This window comes from Pyrgilauda ruficollis, unplaced genomic scaffold, assembly GCF_017590135.1.
Source record: "Pyrgilauda ruficollis isolate IOZ18807 unplaced genomic scaffold, ASM1759013v1 scaffold96, whole genome shotgun sequence".
NCBI classification, from domain to species: domain Eukaryota; kingdom Metazoa; phylum Chordata; class Aves; order Passeriformes; family Passeridae; genus Pyrgilauda; species Pyrgilauda ruficollis.
The window spans coordinates 194901-214343 of record NW_024531710.1 but is presented as its reverse complement, the minus strand read 5'-3'; the positions used below and the strand labels follow the sequence as shown (position 1 = coordinate 214343).

Here is a 19443-nt window from a genome sequence, read left to right as displayed (position 1 = left end):
GCAGGCACACCAGCCTCCCCTCACCCCACCCACCCTCGGTGCCTTCCCCGCAGCCCCGGGAGCAGGCTCGGCTCGCTCTTCCCCCCTGGAAGCGCCGGGGCAGCAAGCTGGGGGCTGGCCGGGGGTTTTGGCTGGTGTGTGGAGCTGGGGGAGGATGGAGCACTGCCCTCGGGAACGTCCTGCTGGCAGCATCAAACCCTGAGTACGACACGGGGCTGGGGCGGCCCCCGCTCGGCCTCCCCCGCTCTGCTGCTGGTTTCCAGCACCCCCACCCAAAGCCTGGCAGCTCAGCAGGAGACCCGCAGCTCAGGCTGCCAGGGCCAAAGCCAGGCTGAGGGAAAGGGTTAACTCTTCACAGTCTGGATGGTCCTTGTCACCCCGGGCTGGGAAAAGGACCGGTTTATTGTTGCAGCTTATTTAACTGAGGTATCTGTTACGCTTCCCGACCTGATTCTTTCCCTGAATTGGATACAAAACAATCTGTTAGTCCCTGGCTAGTTCCAGTCTAGGTTGAGTAAAGCTTATAAACATTAATACTCTAGTAGTGTCCAAGCAGTTCAGTGATTCGAGTGCCTTTCTGTGCAAGAAAACACAACGTTAGCAAGTGAGACAAAGCAGCCCCACCCCGGAGCAGCCTCTGATCCCCGGGGCCAGGGAGCAGAGCAGAGGGAAAAGCAGAAAGTGCCCCAGTCCCACTCAGAGGAAACAGCCCAACCCCACCCAAGAATAAAATAAAACAACCAAAAGAAAACCCAAAAAAAAGGGGGAGAAAAATAATCTGATTGAGTCCCAGAGGCTGGAAAATCTTCTGGGAGTCTGTGAGGATGGAAGGAGCCTGCGGGTCAGCCCGGCTTCCCCGCCCACAGGGAGGGCAGCGCTCCCTCCGAGAGCAGCTGGGCACAGCATCCCTCCCAAGACACGGGCATCCCGGTGATCCCCGGGGACAGGGGGCAGGACAGCCCTGCCACAGCGCAGGAAGCAGCAGGAGGGCAGAGCCCGGGGACACGGGCATCCCGGTGATCCCTGGGGACTGCGGGGGCAGGACAGCCCTGGCACAGCGCAGGAAGCAGCAGGAGGGCAGAGCCCGGAGCTGGGAGAGCGAGGACAACGCACAGATCCAAGGGGCAGGATCACCCCTGCTCTGTTTTCCTGCTGTCCCACCGTGCACATGTCCTGGGATGGGCTCCTGGAGGGTGGGGAAGCCACTGCTCCTCTGCTCAGCCTTGTCTGAACTCCCTGTCTTTGGTGATCCATTAAAAGCCAACAGAAATAAAAGCAAACACAAAGTCAGCAAACCCACCTATGAAAACCCCCAAGCGATAGGATATGCCAATACTTCCTGAAGAGGTTAAAAAAAACCAACCCAACACAAACAAAAGCAACCCAACAAGTACATATCTGAGGTATTTCGTCTGCTCAAAAAACCTGACTCGGGCCTGCAGCACGGGAAGGACGTCACAGGGCAGGAGGGATGGCAGGGATGGCACCAGGGCAGGGGATGGGGAAAGCAGGGTGGGGACAGCACAGGGGGACAGCACCAGGCCACCTGAGCAGCTGATCCACAGGGAGCTCCAGCTCTGCTTCCAGCACGGGCTCCCAGGGCCAGGAAGGGCTGGATTCCCTGGGCCAGGAAGGGCTGGATTCCCTGGGCTCTGCTCCTCCCTGGGAGCAGGAGGCCTGCCCTGCTCGGGTACAGTCAGAGGGGGTTTCTTCAGAGCCCCAGATCCCCACATTTACACCCCACCTGCAGCCGTGTGCTGAGCACACAGCCCTGCAGAGCTCCCAGAGCTGCTCCAGGGAGCCTGCACCAACCTGAGTGACCCTGCTACGGGGACACAGCGGGACACATGGAACCCCAGCACGCCCAGGCCCTGTGTCACTCCTCAGGGACACTCAGGACTCGAGGGGTGAGGTGGCAGCAGCCAGAACTGAGCAGCTGATGGTGCCAGAACCGTGGAGAGGAGCAGCAGGGAGGACATGGGGCCACAGCAGGAAGGGACACGAGCAGATTGCCATGGGAGGACAGGGCCAGGCACACCCCGGCTCTCAGGATTGTCAAAACACGGAGTTGTGGGAGGGAAGAGCCCTGGTGGCCCTGGGTCCAGCAGAACCAGGGCTCCCCGCAGAACCAGGGCTCCACCAGAGCCAGGGTTCCCAACAGAACCAGGGCTCCAGGAGAACCAGGTCTCCAGCAGAACCAGGGATCCCAACAGAACCACGGTTCCATCAGAACCAGGGCTCCACCAGAACCAGTGCTCCCAAGAGAACCAGGGTTCCAACAGAACCAGGGTTCCACCAGAACCAGGGTTCCCAACAGAACCAGGGCTCCACCAGAACCAGGGTCCCCAGCCCAGCCCTGGCCCTTTCCCTGCCCTGGTGACGTCCTGTCCAGGAGCTGTGGCCCCAGAGCCATCCCTGATTGAGAAACGCCAGGTGTGCCCCTCCTCCATGGGAACACCACACACCCTGGGAGGAGGAGGAACCAAAGAGCAGAAGGGAGGAAGGAAAGGGGGGAACAAAGCCAAAAAAAGGCCGGACAAAGAGATGATGAAGGAGAACTCGCTGGCATGGAAAGGTTTCACCACCATCACCACCACCACCATCATCATCATCATCATCATCCTCCAGGTGCTGTGCAGCCACGAGAGCAGGTTCCTTGAGGTGAGGTATGTGTGCACTCCTGGGCAGTGCCCGTCACAGGGACCAGCTGGTGGAGGGCTCTGCGCCGGGCGTGCCCCGCGATGAGGTAGGGCTGGGGGAGCAGTGGGAGCTGCTGGAGCTGCTGGAGCTGCTGCTGCTGCACGAGCTCTGCGTGCCCGAGCTGGCCAGGAGCTGCACCACGGGCTTCTGGGCAAACAGCACCCCTGTGGGCACAGAGAGCCAAAGGGGCTTAGGCTGGCAAAGGGGAGCCTTTCCCAGCCCCAGGATCCTATCCTAGCTCAGAGATGGTTAGGTTGGCAAAGGAGAGGCTTTCCCAGCTCCAGGATCCCATCCCAGCACAGAGAGGACAAAGGGGAGCCTTTCCCAGGGCCAGGATCCCATTCCCAGCACAGGGTGGCTGGTCTGGCTCCTGTGCTCAGCAGGGAAGGGGTGTCTGGAGCTGGAGCCTGCACAGGGATGCTGACCCTAAAGAAAACAGATCCCAAATGGGTTCTGCCTTCAGGGAGCAACAGCTCCCATTGGGGTTAGGGTCAGGCAGAGCCAGGCTTCCCACTTGGGATTTGCCCAAGGATTCACAGGTGTCACCTGCAGAAGGGAACTACTCCAGGGGACAATTCCTGCTGGGAAAGCTGAGCAAAGCCCCTCCTCAGGAGAACAGGGACAACTGTCCTTCCTATGAATGCTTCCAGGTGGATTTCAAACCCCTTCCCTCCGATTTTAAGGCACTAACACCAAGGGAAAGGTGCTGCTCCTGCCCAGCCCAACAAACAAGAACCGCCTCCTGCTGCCATTTGGCAGGGACCACCCCCGTCCCTCCCCAGGAGGGAATGTCCCCTTTCCCAGGAGGGCTGTCCCGTTCCAGGAGGGCTGTCCCACCCCCCAGGGAGGGCTGTCCCGCTGCAGGACCGCTCTCTCACCGGCGTAGGTGGTGCCGTTGATCTCCACGGACATGTTGATGCTGCCGATGCCGTTCGGGGACAGGTTCAGCGCCGCCGCGTCGGCCTTGTCTTGTCGCAGGGAGGGAGGGAGGGAGGCAGAGTTAGAGGGCACCGATCCCACTCCTGGCACTCCCTGGAGGTGAGCACAGCCCCCTTGGTCCCCTCTTCGGGCGGGAAGTCCTCACAGAATGCCCGAGGCCAGGCTGGATGGGGCATGGAGCACCCTGGGACTTGGAAGTGTCCCTGTGCTTGGCTTTGAGGTCCCTTCCAACTCAAACCATTCCAGGACAAGGCTACAGAGGTGCTGAAAGGCTTTGGTGAAGCTGGCATTGGGAAATGTCCCCCCGAGGGCCATTCCTGTCCCAAGGAAGGGCTGGGAGCACAGAGACAAGCCCGGATTTAACTCCCAGCTGGATTTTGCTGTGGCTCGCTGTGCTCGGACTGCAGCAGCTCCAGTGGCCACTGGAGGGAGGGAAAAGCCAGGGACACTCCATGAAAATCAGGATTTTCCCCAGCCTGGGCAGGGATGGGTAGCTGGGTTTGAGAGGAGCTGAACATGGAATTCTTCCAGCTCCACAAGGGTGAGCCTGGATTTTTGGATTGCCCCTCCACGGAGGGCAGCAAGGCCAAAAAAGCCCTCTAAAACTGAACCTAAATGTTGTTACCAAGCCACGCTGAGCTTATCAAAACCAGCTCTCAGAGCAGCTCCCAAAGCTCCACCTGGTTTCTGTGGTGCAGTGGGGAAAAGGAGGGCATGGAAGACAAGACAGCCCCTAGAAAGATGGGAATCCCACCCGTGAACCCTCAGGATGTTCCTGTTTGTAGGGACTGCAATGGCTCCCAGCATTTGGATTTAGTTCAGGGTGAAAGCAAAAGTGAGGTGAGAGGGAATGAGCACTCTGCATAAAATTTGTACTCCCTATCACTGGCTCTTGTGGTTTTGATGTGGAATTTGGCTGGATGCAGAGCTGCCAGGAACTGGGAGCACTGACATCACAGAAATCATTGCTAAGATTCAGGATGAATTGTTTAAATCCAGGCTGGGGAAGAAGCCCAGAAACAAGAACATTTTCAAAAAGTAATACAATCTAAAAAAGAAAGAAGTTCTAAAAAAAAGAACTGCTGCTTCAGAGGAACCTGCTTTGACCTTTCCCACCCATATTTGTGGCCAAGCACCTCAAACCAGCACTGCTGGAGCAAGAACAGCTCTTCCCTTGCTTCCAAGCCGTGCCAAACTTGACCAGCTTGGAGCTTTGGGAATGTGGCAAAGGTCACAGAATTCACAGAATGACCAGGTTGGAAGAGACCTTCAAGGCCACTGAGTCCAACCCAGCCCCAACACCTCAACTAAACCCTGGCACCCAGTGCCACATCCAGGCTTTGTTAAACACACCCAGGGATGGGGACTGCACCACCTCCCCGGGCAGAACATTCCAGAACTTTATCACTCTTTCTGTGAAAAACTGTTTCCTAATATCCAGTCTAAATTTCCCTTGGTGCAGCTCGAGAGTGTGTCCTGTGGTTGTGTCAGTGCTGCCTGGAGAAAGAGCCCAACCCCAGCTGAGCACAGGCACCTTTCAGGGTGTCTTAGAGAGTGATGAGGTCACCCCTGAGCCTCCTTTTCTTCTGAATTCAGGCTGGATTTGAACGAGCTGGAGAATAAACCCAGCAGGAAAACCCAACAAAACCTTGCACCTGAACACTTCTGTGCCATGCCCTCTGCCTGGGCCCCTCAGAGGTGACCCAGCCATGTGTGTGTGACATTCCAGGCTGGCAGCTTTCCCCCTGTGCTGCTTCCTGAGGAGCTCAGCCCGCTGTGCCTCACCTTTGCCGTTGATTTTGATCTTCATGGGGATCTGCCGGGCCATGCTGAACAGGTTGCGCTGCAGCGCCTGCTGCACCAGCCGCTGCTCCTCCTCCGTCATGCGTGGCACCTTCTTCTCCGGGGGCTCTCCCGCCTCCAGCCTCTCCCTCAGCTGCTCCAGCGTGGCCGTCCTGGCCGCCACGGTGCCCTGCTGGCCACCCAGCGTCACCGGCACGGCCACGCGGCTCGGCATGGACACCGTCAGGGGCACGCCGTCACCTGGGTGAGGAGGGGTCACTCAGCCTGGGGACACTGCCAACACCCTGCTCCCACATTGCCAGGCCATGCAGTTTGGCATGGACATGGTCAGGAGGGGTCACTCAGCCTGAGGACACTGCCAACACCCTGCTCCCACATTCCCAGGCCATGTGGCCCAGCATGGACACGGTCAGGAGGGATCACTCAGCCTGGGGACACTGCCAACACCCTGCTCCCACATTGCCAGGCCATGTGGCCCAGCATGGACACGGTCAGGAGGGGTCACTCAGCCAGGGGACAATGCCAACACCACAGCCCCACATTCCCACCACACCACGGATGTGCTGACCTTTCCTGAGGGCCGGTGACACGCGGGGGTTGCCGGTGGCGCTGCCTGGTGCCACGCCGATGATGGGGAAGCGGATTTTGGGGGGGGACAGCAGGGAAGGAGCCCCCGGCGGGGAGGGAGAGTAGCTGAACAGCGAGGAGCTGTAGCTGGGCCGCCGGCCCTCGCGCCGGTTGCCGTCGATGGCGGCCTGGAGCTCGGCTGGGGAGCTCAGAGACTTCTTCTCGCACTCGTAGGCATAGAGGTACTTCATGTACCTGGGAGAGGGACACAGAGAGGGTAACTCAGGTGGCACGGGGACTCATCCCGAGGTGCTCGGCAGGTTTGGGGTGTTCGGAAGCATGGCTTGGTCTGGATGTGCTCAGTGTTTGTAGGGAAATGTGCCGTTAGATATTGCTGATCACACAAGGGGGGAAGAGTCAGCTGGAACGCCTTCACAACTGGAATATCCTCAAAGGATCATCCAGAATTCCCTCACAACTGAATAATTACCTATAAGTCACCCAGAATTCCCTCACAAATGAAATATCCTCAGCAATTCAACCAGAATCCCCTCACAACTGAAATACCCTCTATAAATCATCTAGAACTCCCTCACAACTGAAATACTTCCTACAAATCACCCAGAATTCCCTCACAATTGAAATATCATCTATAAACCATCCAGAATTCCCTCACAACTGAAACAGTACCTATAAAGCATCTAGAATTCCCTCACAAATAAAATATAATCTATAAAGCATCCAGAATTCCCTCACAATTGAAACATTATCTATAAACCACCCAGAATTCCCTCACAACTGAAACAGTACCTATAAATCACCCAGAATTCCCTCACAATTGAAATATCATCTATAAATCACCCAGAATTGCTTCACAACTGAATATTGATATAAATCACCCAGAATTCCCTCACAACTGAAATATTATCTAGAAATCATCCAGAATTCTCTCACAGCTGAAATAATCATCTAGAAACCATCCAAAATTTCCTCACAATTGAATTACTATCTATAAATCATCCAGAATTCCCTCACAACTGAAATATTATCTAGAAATATTACGGAAATATCCTAAAAGAATCATCCAGAATTCTCTCACACATGAAATATCCTCAAAGGATCACCCAGAATCCCCTCACAATTGAAATATCCTCTATAAATCACCCAGAAATCCCTCACAACTGAAATATTATCTAGAAACAATCCAGAATTCTCTCACAACTGAAATATCATCTATAAACCATCCAGAATTCCCTCACAACGGAATCATTATTTATAAATCACCCAGAATTCCCTTACGACTTAACTATTACCTATAAATCACCCAGAATTTCCTCACAGTTGAAATATTATCTATAAACCATCCAGAATTCCCTCACAACTGAAATATTATCTAAAAATATTACTCACAACTGAAATATCCTCAATAAATCATTCAGAATTCCCTCACAATTGAAATATTGTCCATAAATCACCCAGATTTCTCTCACAATTGAACTATTATCTACAAATCAACCAGAATTCCCTTACAACTGAAATATTCTCTATAAATCATCCAAAATTCCCTCACAACTGGAATATTCTCTAGAAACCATCCAGAATTCCCTCACAACTGAGAAAAGAGGCAAAAAGGCTGGGGCTGGAGGGAGGTGAGGATGAGAATTCCCTTCAGGAGCTCCTTATGCTGAGGCATCATTTCCCCCTTTAGAGGCTTTACCTTGGCCAGTCTCTATTCTAAATATTTACTAATAATACTACTAATAATTCTATTATATTAATTATATTATATTATATATATATGTAATATATTATATTACATTATATTATATTATTTGTGTATTATATATTATATATTATATTATTAATAACAATATTTACTACAAATCATTTACAACTAATAATAGGTATTTAATAACAGATATATCTAGCAATAATAAAAAACTATCAATGCAAACACCTAATAATCATCTAACCCAATAACAGCAAATACCCAAAAGCAAATGTCCAATAACAGATAAGTATCCAATAATCTTAATTGGATTATTCCAATAATATCCACTGGGATAATTGGATTATTCAAATTCGATTATTCCAATAATATCCAATTATTGATATTATATATCAGTATATATGTTAAAATTATATATATTATATATTTTTAAAAGTCTAAAGATATTTATATTATATATCAATAACATATAATATATATTATAAAATTATAGTATATATATTATATTTTATATAATAAATATGAACACTTAAATTTATATTTATAAAATACTTATATAGAAATATATATTTATAAATATATAAATATTTAAATAGATACACATTTATATTAATATAAATATATAGTATATATTTATTATGTATTTATATAATGAATGCAAATAATAAAATTTATATTTATAAGAATTTTTATATTTTGTATATAAATATATTTATAAATGTAGAAACAATTATATATTTAAATACATTTACATTTATATTTATATAAATACATAGCATATATTAGGTGAGGATGAGAATTCCCTTCAGGAGCTCCTTATGCTGAGGCATCATTTCCCCCTTTAGAGGCTTTACCTTGGCCAGTCTCTATTCTAAATATTTACTAATAATACTACTAATAATTCTATTATATTAATTATATTATATTATATATATATGTAATATATTATATTACATTATATTATATTATTTGTGTATTATATATTATATCATTCAGAATTCCCTCACAATTGAAATATTGTCCATAAATCACCCAGATTTCTCTCACAATTGAACTATTATCTACAAATCAACCAGAATTCCCTTACAAATGAAATATTATCTATAAATCATCCAAAATTCCCTCACAACTGGAATATTCTCTAGAAACCATCCAGAATTCCCTCACAACTGAGAAAAGAGGCAAAAAGGCTGGGGCTGGAGGGAGGTGAGGATGAGAATTCCCTTCAGGAGCTCCTTATGCTGAGGCATCATTTCCCCCTTTAGAGGCTTTACCTTGGCCAGTCTCTATTCTAAATATTTACTAATAATACTACTAATAATTCTATTATATTAATTATATTATATTATATATATATGTAATATATTATATTACATTATATTATATTATTTGTGTATTATATATTATATATTATATTATTAATAACAATATTTACTACAAATAATTTACAACTAATAATAGGTATTTAATAACAGATATATCTAGCAATAATAAAAAACTATCAATGCAAACACCTAATAATCATCTAACCCAATAACAGCAAATACCCAAAAGCAAATGTCCAATAACAGATAAGTATCCAATAATCTTAATTGGATTATTCCAATAATATCCACTGGGATAATTGGATTATTCAAATTCGATTATTCCAATAATATCCAATTATTGATATTATATATCAGTATATATGTTAAAATTATATATATTATATATTTTTAAAAGTCTAAAGATATTTATATTATATATCAATAACATATAATATATATTATAAAATTATAGTATATATATTATATTTTATATAATAAATATGAACACTTAAATTTATATTTATAAAATACTTATATAGAAATATATATTTATAAATATATAAATATTTAAATAGATACACATTTATATTAATATAAATATATAGTATATATTTATTATGTATTTATATAATGAATGCAAATAATAAAATTTATATTTATAAGAATTTTTATATTTTGTATATAAATATATTTATAAATGTAGAAACAATTATATATTTAAATACATTTACATTTATATTTATATAAATACATAGCATATATTAATTATATATTTACATAATAAATAAAAATATTTAAATTTGTATTAATAAAATGGTTATATAGTTTATACTTAAAGATAAATATATTTATAAATATACCAATATTTTTATATTTAAATACGTACCTATTTCTATATAGTATATATTTATTATATTTATATATAATGAATAGAAATATTTAAATTTATATTGATAACATATCTATATATATTACATACTTATACTATATTTCTACTATATTTAATTTATTTATAAAATATGTGTTTCCATTTCTATAAATACAACCACACATGAACCCAGACACATTTACACTGCACGCTCTGTTCCCATCTGTGAACTCACTGTGTGCGCAGGGTGAAGGCGGCGCTGGTGATGGAGGTGGGCAGGTTAAGGCCTTTGGTGATCTCCCTCCAGATCTTCTTGTTGATGATCTCCACCAGCCCGCCCTTCTCGGTCACCAGCTTGTAGAGCATGTAGAGATCCAGGATCTGCTTGGCCATGATGGGGATCCTGTTGATGGGAGTTCCTGCAAAAAGGGGCACGGGGAGCATGAGCTCGGGGGGATCGTGTCCATGGGTCCCAGGACAAGGGAAGAGATCAATCTGACTCCATATTTATTAGAAGGCTGATATATTATATTATGTTATATTATGTTATGTTATAGCATGTTATATGATATTATAGCATATTATATCACGTTATATATGCTATACTAAAAAGAATAGAGAAAGGAATACATCAGAAGGCTAGCAAAGGAATGAAATAATAAACACTCCTGACTGCTCAGAGCCTGGACCATGATTGGTCATCAAGTAAAAACAATTTATGAGACCAGTCAAAGATGCACCTGCTGGTAAACTATCTCCAGATCACATTCCACAGCCATCAGATAGTTATTGTTTATATTTCTTTTCTGAGGCTTCTCAGGAGAAAATCTGAAAGGATTTTCATAAAATATCAGTGACAGGATCCAGCTCTCTCTGCCCTGTGGTATTTTTGGGGTCCCCGGATGAGAGAGGAATGAATCTGACTCCATGTTCTTAGAAGGTTAATTTATTATTTTATGATCTATAAGATATTAAAGAATACTATACTAAACTATACTAAAGAATACAGAAAGGATACAGACAGAAAGCTAGAAAGATACTACTCAAAAACTTGTGACTCTCTCCTCCAGAGTCCAAAAAAGCTGTCCCATACTTGGCCAAAAACCATTCACATGCAACCAATGGAACAACCACCTCTTGGTAAATAATGTCCAAACACATTCCACAGCAGCAAAACACAGGAGAAGCAAATCAGATAATTATTGTTTTCATTTTTCTCTGAGGCTTCTCAGCTTCCCAGGAGAAAAATCCTGGGAAAGAAGATTTTTCCAGAAAATACAACAGTGACACTGCCCTAACAGGAAATTCAGGGAATTTGCAGCTTGGCTCGAGGTGTTTCCATGGAAAACCCTTTCCTGTGGGTAAAGGGAATTAGCAGAGCAATAAAAACCTGCAGCTCCTGGAATAGAAAGAGGGGAAGTTGGGACTATTGAATGGGTTTTATGAGCTCAGGGTTAAAATCCTTGGATAAAAATGCTCCCTCAGGGCCCAGGATGTGCTGTTTGCCTGGGAACAGCAGAACCAAGGCAATCAGCACTGGAGAACATCTCTCCCCCACAGAATTCCATCCTCCCTTATTTGTTGAACACTTGGAACAACCTGGAGAGGTAAATAAAGGCTGCTGCTTCCAGCCTCCCACTTCTTTTCCCTCCCAAACAATTCCCTGACGAGGCCACAGCAGCTCTGAGCATCCCCAAACCAGGTCCTGCTCCATCCTTCCTGCTTGCTTCTGTGTATTTTGGGTTAATGTGGAAGAAAATCTGATTTTTAACCTCTCCCTTTGGCAGCTCCTGGAAGTGCCAACGCCCAAATGAAGGAGATTTAGGCACGGAGAGGAAGAAGGAATAATAAAAAGCTGAAGTGGCAGAGCTTTTATTTGGCCTGGGAAACTCTGTCCTGGATCAAAGGGCCGCCCAGCCCATCCTGTCCCCACAATGGGCAGCCCCAGCCTGGCAGGAAGGCTGGGAGGGGGGCAGGGGACAATTGTGGAATCCCCAGTCCCCAGGGGAGGCTGGTGCCACTGCTGGCAGCCCCTGATCCCCCATTTATGGCCCTATAAATGGGTTTATTCCGTGCCATGAAAGGGGCCCTGCAGATGTCCTTGTCAGACATCCAAGGGGGATTTTTTTTTCCCTGTCTCTTCTTTGGGAATCCCATTAGGCATTATTGGCTCGTGGTGCCAATTCCCACAGGTTAATGAGATGCTGGATAAAACAGCCCATTTTTGCAGCTCTAAAGGGCTGAAAACCCCACAGATTCAAAGTGTTTCAATTTATATCAATCCCAGCCTCTTCCCCTGTCCGAGCAGCCCAAGGAGCAGATCCACATCCCCTTCCCAAATTTCAGGGGCACAGACCCCTCAAGGAGCACGGAGAGAATTCCAAAACCTCCAAAATCTCTGTGGCTCCATCCCTCCCTCCCAAAAATCCTCAATTTCCTCTGGTTTTTTTCCCAAGCATCCATTTTGTCTCGGGGTGACAGCAGCACTGGGAATCAGGGCATGATCAAGTTACCTCCAGCTGTCACTCATCACCTGAGTCACACCCGCAGGGAAAACAGGGAAATATTTCCTTCCAAAGCCCCCAGGACAGCCCAAAATTCCCCTCCTTTCATTAATTAGCCACAGCAGCAAAGCCTTTGCTGGGCTGGGGGAGGATGAAGCCCCTCTCCCCCCAGCCAAAGCCACCCCAGTTTTCCCAATCCAATTTAGGAAATGGCATTAATTTGTCCAGCAGGGACTTTCATCCAGATGGAGAGTGAAAGGGAAGAGCCATGTTCTCAGCAACTCAGAAAATATTAACAAATATCTGCTTTTTAGTACCCTGCTTTCCCCCAAACACGCTTCTACTCTCTTCCAGATTTCCCCAGCTCAGCAGATGGGAAAATACACAAATGAATAATCCAGATACTCCTGTGAGAGGCACAAAGATCACCTGCAGCACTGGGGAATGAAGGCTGAAGTAATTCCAGAGAGCTGCTCCCAGCTGGAGCAGGAACAGTGAGGGGGTCTGAACCCCCTGAATCACCTCAGCACCCCCAGGACAGCTTCCCTCCCTCAGCTGTGCTTCAAACAGGAGCAAAGTGCCCTGAAATTTCATTTATAAACCCAGCTAAACAGGGATTTATACAGAAACACACATTTATAAACTCAGCTAAATGTGTTTACACACAGAATACAAATATATCCACTGAGACAAAACCTTGAGTTTGGTTAAATGATAAAATTTCTTTGTGCAGCTGAGAAACTTTGCAGCAGGGACAGAACTGCTCCCAGGAGCTGCAATAATTCCATCACCTCAGCACCCCCAGGACAGCTTTGCTTTAAACAGGACCAAAGTGCCCAGAAATTTAATTTACAAACCCAGCTACATCGAGATTTAGATGGAAACACACATTTACAAACTCAGCTAAACAGGGCTTTATACAGAAACATGCATTTATAAACTCTATTACACAGAGAATTTACATTTATCCACTGAGATAAAACCTCAAATTTGGTTTCCACCCCAAAATAAAATTTCTTTGTGCAGCTGACAGAAACTTTGCAGCAGGGACAGAACTGCTCCCAGGAGCTGCAATAATTTCAGCACCCCCAGGACAGCTTCCCTCCCTCAGCTGTGCTTTAAACAGGACCAAAGTGCCCCGAAATTTCATTTATAAAGCCAGCTAAATCAAGATTTAGATGGAAACACATATTTATAAACTCAGCTAAACAGGGCTTTATACAGAAACACTCAGCTAAATGTGTTTACACACAGAATACAAATATATCCACTGAGATAAAACCTCGAGTTTGGTTCCCCCCAAAATAAAATTCCTTTGTGCAGCTGAGAAACTTTGCAGTAGGGACAGAACTGCTCCCAGGAGCTGCAATAATTCCATTTCCACTGCAATAATTCCATTTTCCACTGCAATAATTCTATTTTCCACTGCAATAATTCCATTTTCCACGTGTTCCTCCAGCACTGCCCCAACACCACCCCGCAGGTCCCGCAGAGAGCGAGTCCCGGTGAATTCCCGGTGTTTTCCAGAGGGATTTGGTGCCCCCTCCTCCCCCAGGCCAGCCCGGGGAAGGCGATAAAGGCAGGGTTTTATTGGAAACCCCCAGCGCTGCCACAGGAAAGGCTGAAAGGGCAGATCCTGAGCTGGGCAGGGCTGTCAGGGCTGTGATGGATTACTGTCATCTGGCAGCGCCAGGATTAATGAGCCCGGGGCCAGGGGGCAGAATTCCAGAGGGAAAGGTCAGAGCCGGGGCCACGGCACAAGACTTGTTGCCTTTTGATGGTAAACTCATTTTACTGTACTTGCAAACCTCCTGCCCCGAGCCAGAGGAAGATCTTCCTCTCTCGGTTTCCTCGGAAAATAACTTCTCCTGCCTCTCAGCAGAACCCCAGCCCCGTAACTTGGCTCACACCAGCCCCAAAACTTGGTTCATCCCAGACCCATCACTTGGCTCATCCCAGCCCCATCACTTGGTTCATCCCAGCCCCATCACTTCGTTCATCCCAGCTCTGTAATTTGGCTCAATCCCAGCTCTGAAACTTGGCTCATCTCAGCTCCATCACTTGGTTCATCCCAGCCCCAAAACTTGGCTCATCCCAGCCCTGTCACTGGGCTCATCCCAGCTCCATCACTTGGCTCACACCAGCCCCATAACCTGGCTCATCCCAGCTCCAAAATTTGGCTCATTACAGCCCCATAACTTGGTGCACCTCAACCCCAACACTTGGCTCATCCCAGCTCTGCAATTTGGCTCAATCCCAGCCCCATAATTTAGCTCATTCCAGCCCCATCACCTGGCTCGCCCCATAACTTGGTGCACCTCAGCCCCATCACTTGGCTCATCCCAGCTCTGTAATTTGCTCAACCCAGCCCCATCATTTGGCTCACCCCAGCCCCACAATTTGGCTCATCCCAGCCAGATCAGCTGGCTCATCCCAGCCAAATGAGGGGCACGAGGAGTCAGTTCCCACTGGGAAAGGGAGGATGCAGAGTTGATAAATGTGGAAGGGGAAAGCAGAGTCATCCCAAGGGCTGCTGGTTTTCTGAGCAGAAAGGCAGCCACAATCCAGGTTTCTGGGATAAAGGGTTTTCCAGAGGAAGGCTGACTGGAGCCAGAAACATCTGTGGCCTTTGAGGGAATGTCTCCCTCAGAATTCACAGAATCATCGGATTGGAAGAGACCTCCAAGATCACAGAATCCAGCCCAGCCCCAACCCCTCAACTAAACCCTGGCACCCAGTGCCACATCCAGGCTTTGTTCCCCATCCAGGGATGGGGACTGCACCACCTCTCCAGGCAGAACATTCCAGAACTTTATCACCCTTTCTGAAAAAACTTTTTCCTGATATTCAACCTAAATTTCCCTTGAAAAGCCTTTTCCCCTTTCTAAGCTCTTGAACTGCAGTAGATATATCTGATTTGGCCCCTACAACTAGCAAAATAATTTTGCATTACCCTAAAAATCACATCTGGAAACTGATGACAGTTTCTCAATTATGCCTTACTGATTATCCTGCCTTAGAGAGGAACTTGGGACAAAGTGGGGGTGCACCCACAGGTGCCCAGATCACCTACACATAACGGGCACCAAAACTTCTTTAGAAAAGAAACAACCATCAGAGGGGTTAAACAGCAACTGGGGAATTGGAAAGTCTTGAAGAAAAAGGAGGTGTCTTAAAGAAAACTACAAAAAAGCACAATTGTTGATTAACTGATTGTAAGGCAGCCACAATCTGGGTTTCTGGAATAAAGGATTTCCCAGAGGAAGGCCACAAACATCTCTGGCCTTTGAGGGAATGTCTCTCCTTCCCAAGCTCTTGAACTGCAGTAGATATATCCAATTTGGCCCCTACAACTAGTAAAAATTCAGGATATCCTTAGCAAAATAATTTTGTGTTACCCTAAAAACCACATCTGATGACAGTTTCTTAGTTATGCCTTATTGATGTTAGCACACTACAGCTTAAACCATGTCCCCCTTAAAGACAGAATTCTGCAGCCTCCAGGGGTGAGATGCAGCCTCATCTGTCTTAAAATCTTGAAGGAAAAGGAGGTGCCTTGAACAAAATATAAAAAAAGCACAATTGTTGATTAACTAAGTGTCATCAGTAAGTCAATACAGTCTCCTCTGTCCCAGGGAGCCTCAGGGGTTAACCCAGAGGGACCTCAGTGTCCCCTCTGTCCCATGCTGGAGCTCCTGGAGGGGCTGAGCCCCAGAAAAGCCTGGAATGGCTGGGATTACACCTGGCAATCACCTGGGCAAGGGGGTTTGGCACATCCTTGGCTGAGGGATTAACTGGGACCATCCTCTCCCTCCCACCCCAGGGCTTTGTTCTCCTCCTCTCCACCCTCCCTTGGCCAGGCCTGGCAGGCAGACCTCAAGCTGGAGATGCAGACTGAGGAGAACTGCCCCAAAGGTGAGTTTGAGGTGAATTCCAGGGAATTTTATGGCTTTCCTTGGCCTCCATGCCAGAGATTCCCTTCCACACAGGGATTTCCAGCAGCTTAAGCCACGACTTGTCCTGCACAAAGAGCATTTAATCACACCCAGCTCTGCTTTTTAAATCACCTCCCACCTACCCTATCCAATTTCCTCGCACAAGTGTCCATTTTACAGCAAGGAACAAAGGAGGTGAGAATCCCCAGGGTTTGTTCAGCACAGAGGCCTTGAAATCCCACTAAAATGGGATTTTTTCACTCCCACTGGAGTGAAAAATAGGCACAGAAAAGACATTTTTAAGCCACAACCTGGAGCAGGTAAATAAAAAGCTGCTCTTCCCACTCCAAATATGTTCAGGGGAGATGCTGTATCAGGCAGCCAGAAGGAACAGGTTTTCCCCAGGAAATTGGGAAAGTCCACAGTGATTTAAAATAATACTGAGCCAAATCTCAAGAAAAACAGAATTTCCTGTTTCATCTTTGAAGGGAGGCACAGTAATTCCGTGGGGTGTGTGAATTCCCAGCTGAACAGAGGGAAAATTCATTTTACAGCAGCAAATCAACTCCACCCCTGCACTGTCTCAGCTCCTGGTTTGCTCAAATCCTTCTTCAAGGAGAAATCCTGGCTGGTTCAGGGTTTCAGCCTGAGATTTGTGGGGTTTGGTTCTCTAGAGTTGGGATAAAAAGGAACAGGGACCCCACAGAGAGCTGCAATCCCTGGAATGGAGATCCCATGGGGAGCTGCAATCCCTGATCCCACGGGGAGCTGCAATCCCTGATCCCATGGGGAGCTGCAACCCCCTGATCCTGCCCTGATCCCATGGAGAGCTGCAACCCCTGACTGTGTTTTAGGGAGAGCTGCAATCTTTGACTGAAGAGAGAAAAACAAGAAGGAAGGGATTCATAACCCGAAGCTGTAATTGACAATTAACTCCAATACGCAAATGGCCCAAAACTCATAAAAGTGAGAGACCCTGTGATCGGTTGTCCCATTTTTGTGACCATTTTGCTTCATCTTGGGTGTAGCCCTGGCTGGGCTCTTGTGCTGCCCAAGGTGGATCCACTGAGGAGGTTCTTTTAACAAATCCCTGCATTATTCTTGAGCTCAGTCTAGTCTCAGTTTTAGCTCAGCCTTCCTAAGGCATCACCCCCAGCACCGCTGTCCCACCCTCCCTGTGCCCACTTGCTCCTTCCACAAAAAAATCCTACGAAGGTCAGTTCCAGCTTCCCAGGAACAAAACCCTACAAAGGCCAGCTCCAGCTTATGTCTGGTGTCCCCTCTGAGGAACAAAACCCCACAAAGGCCCATTCCATGCCCCCTTCCATAGTTTCTGCTGCTCCAGGGCCCTTTTATGGCCCTTGGGGACAGCCCTCCACATCTGATCTGTGTTAGAGCTGCTCCATGGCTGCCCCGTCCCAGGGGCACCCCAAACCATCCCAGCCTTTTCATCCCTGCAGCTCCTGTGAAATCCCATTCATCTTTGCAGTTTCTGCTCCTTCAGCTCCCCCTGGACAGCAGCAAATCCCTGCTTTTAGGTTTTTACAGTGGGATTTTTATTGGCAGAGCTGCTGCCTGACCCCACAGACACCAGGGGCAAATGGAGCAGCTCTTCACACTGCTCTCAGGAGAGGAGCTGCATTTGGAGTTTTTTTGGAACCAGGCAGCTCTTCAGACTGGGATTGGGATGTCAGAAACACTTTGCCCTCAGAAGAGCTGGATTTGGGTTCTTTTGGGAACCAGGCAGCTCTTGAGAACGGGACTGGGATGTCAGAAATCCCTTGCTCTCAGGACAGCCAGATTTGGGGTTTTTGTGGGACTGGGATGTCAGAAACACTCTGCTCTCAGGAGATCCGGATTTGGGTTTTTTTTGGGAACAAGGCAGCTCTTCAGAATGGGATTGGGATGTCAGAAATCCCTTGCTCTCAGGAGAGCCAGATTTGGGGTTTTTGGGAACCAGCAGCCCTTCAGCCCAGGACTGGGATACAGAAACACTTTGCTCTCAGGAGATCTGGATTTGGGGGTTTTGGGAACCAGGCAGCTCCTCAGCCCAGGATTGGGGTTTTAAAAACACTTTGCCCTTGGGAGAGGAGCTGGATTTGGGTTTTTTTGGGAACTATGCAGCTCTTGAGTCTAGGATTGGGATGTTAGAAACACTTTGCTCTGTGCCACTGACACCCTCAGGGGGACAAGAGGACACCCCAAACGTTCCGAGGTGCATCTGTTACCCAACACCCCAGTTAAACACATTTTAATTATCACCAGTCTGCTCTGAACACTGGATTGGGATCATTGACACCCTGGAAATTCCAGGAAAAGGTTCCTGGGATCTTCAGGGCATGGACAACACCAGCACTACATCAGAAAGCAAAGAAATTGAAGGTGAATTTAATTTAATTTAAATTAATTAATGAATTTAAATTTATTTACTTAATTATTTAATTTTAATTTCTTGTTTTAAATTTATTTAAATTAATTTAATTTACAGGGCAGATCTTCCCTACTGCTCTCCTCCAATGCCAAGGGAAATGCCCCAAACTCCAGGATTTGTTTTTCCAGCCTCAGCAGGCAGGAATTCCCTCTCCTGCCCCGTTCCACTCCTGCAATCCAAGGAAAGTCACTCACCCCTCTTCTGCATGAAGATGAAGAGGTCATCCAGGAACTCCTTCCGCTCGGGATCGCTGTCCAGTTCGTACAGCTGGGGGCACAAAGCAGAGTGAGACCACAGCTCCCAGGGAAACAGAAAATTCCAGAATTCTGCCTGCTTCCAGGGGGAGGGACAGCACAGGCAGAGGGAGACACGGAGAGGGGCTTGGTGGTCATGGCTGGAATGGATCCCCAGGGATGGAAAGGATCCACAGAAATGGAATGGATGCACAGGAATGGAAAAGATCCCCAGAGATGGAATGGATCCCCAGAAATTGAAAGGATTCCCAGAAATAGAAAGGATCCCCAGAGATGGAAAGGATGCCCAGGAATGGAAAGAATCCCCAGAAAGGGAATGGATTCCCAGAAATGGAAAAGAAAAATGAAAATGAAAAAGATCCCCTGAAATGGAAAGGATTCCCAGAAATTGAAAAGATCCTCAGAA

General features: G+C 46.9%; 1 protein-coding gene across 1 annotated transcript in view; it reads right to left on the bottom strand.

The window, feature by feature from the left end:
* Positions 1 to 1005: 1005 nt before the first annotated feature.
* Positions 1006 to 19443, bottom strand: part of ARID3B (AT-rich interaction domain 3B) — a 31411-nt gene continuing 12973 nt past the window's right edge. Inside the window, exons 3-8 of the mRNA XM_041489756.1 lie at positions 18978 to 19050; positions 10149 to 10332; positions 6011 to 6264; positions 5425 to 5682; positions 3579 to 3668; positions 1006 to 2864 (exon numbers count right to left, since the gene is read on the bottom strand). Coding sequence (XP_041345690.1) covers positions 2695 to 2864; positions 3579 to 3668; positions 5425 to 5682; positions 6011 to 6264; positions 10149 to 10332; positions 18978 to 19050 — 1029 coding nt within the window. The 3' untranslated portion in view covers positions 1006 to 2694. The remainder of the gene's footprint in view (positions 2865 to 3578; positions 3669 to 5424; positions 5683 to 6010; positions 6265 to 10148; positions 10333 to 18977; positions 19051 to 19443) is intronic.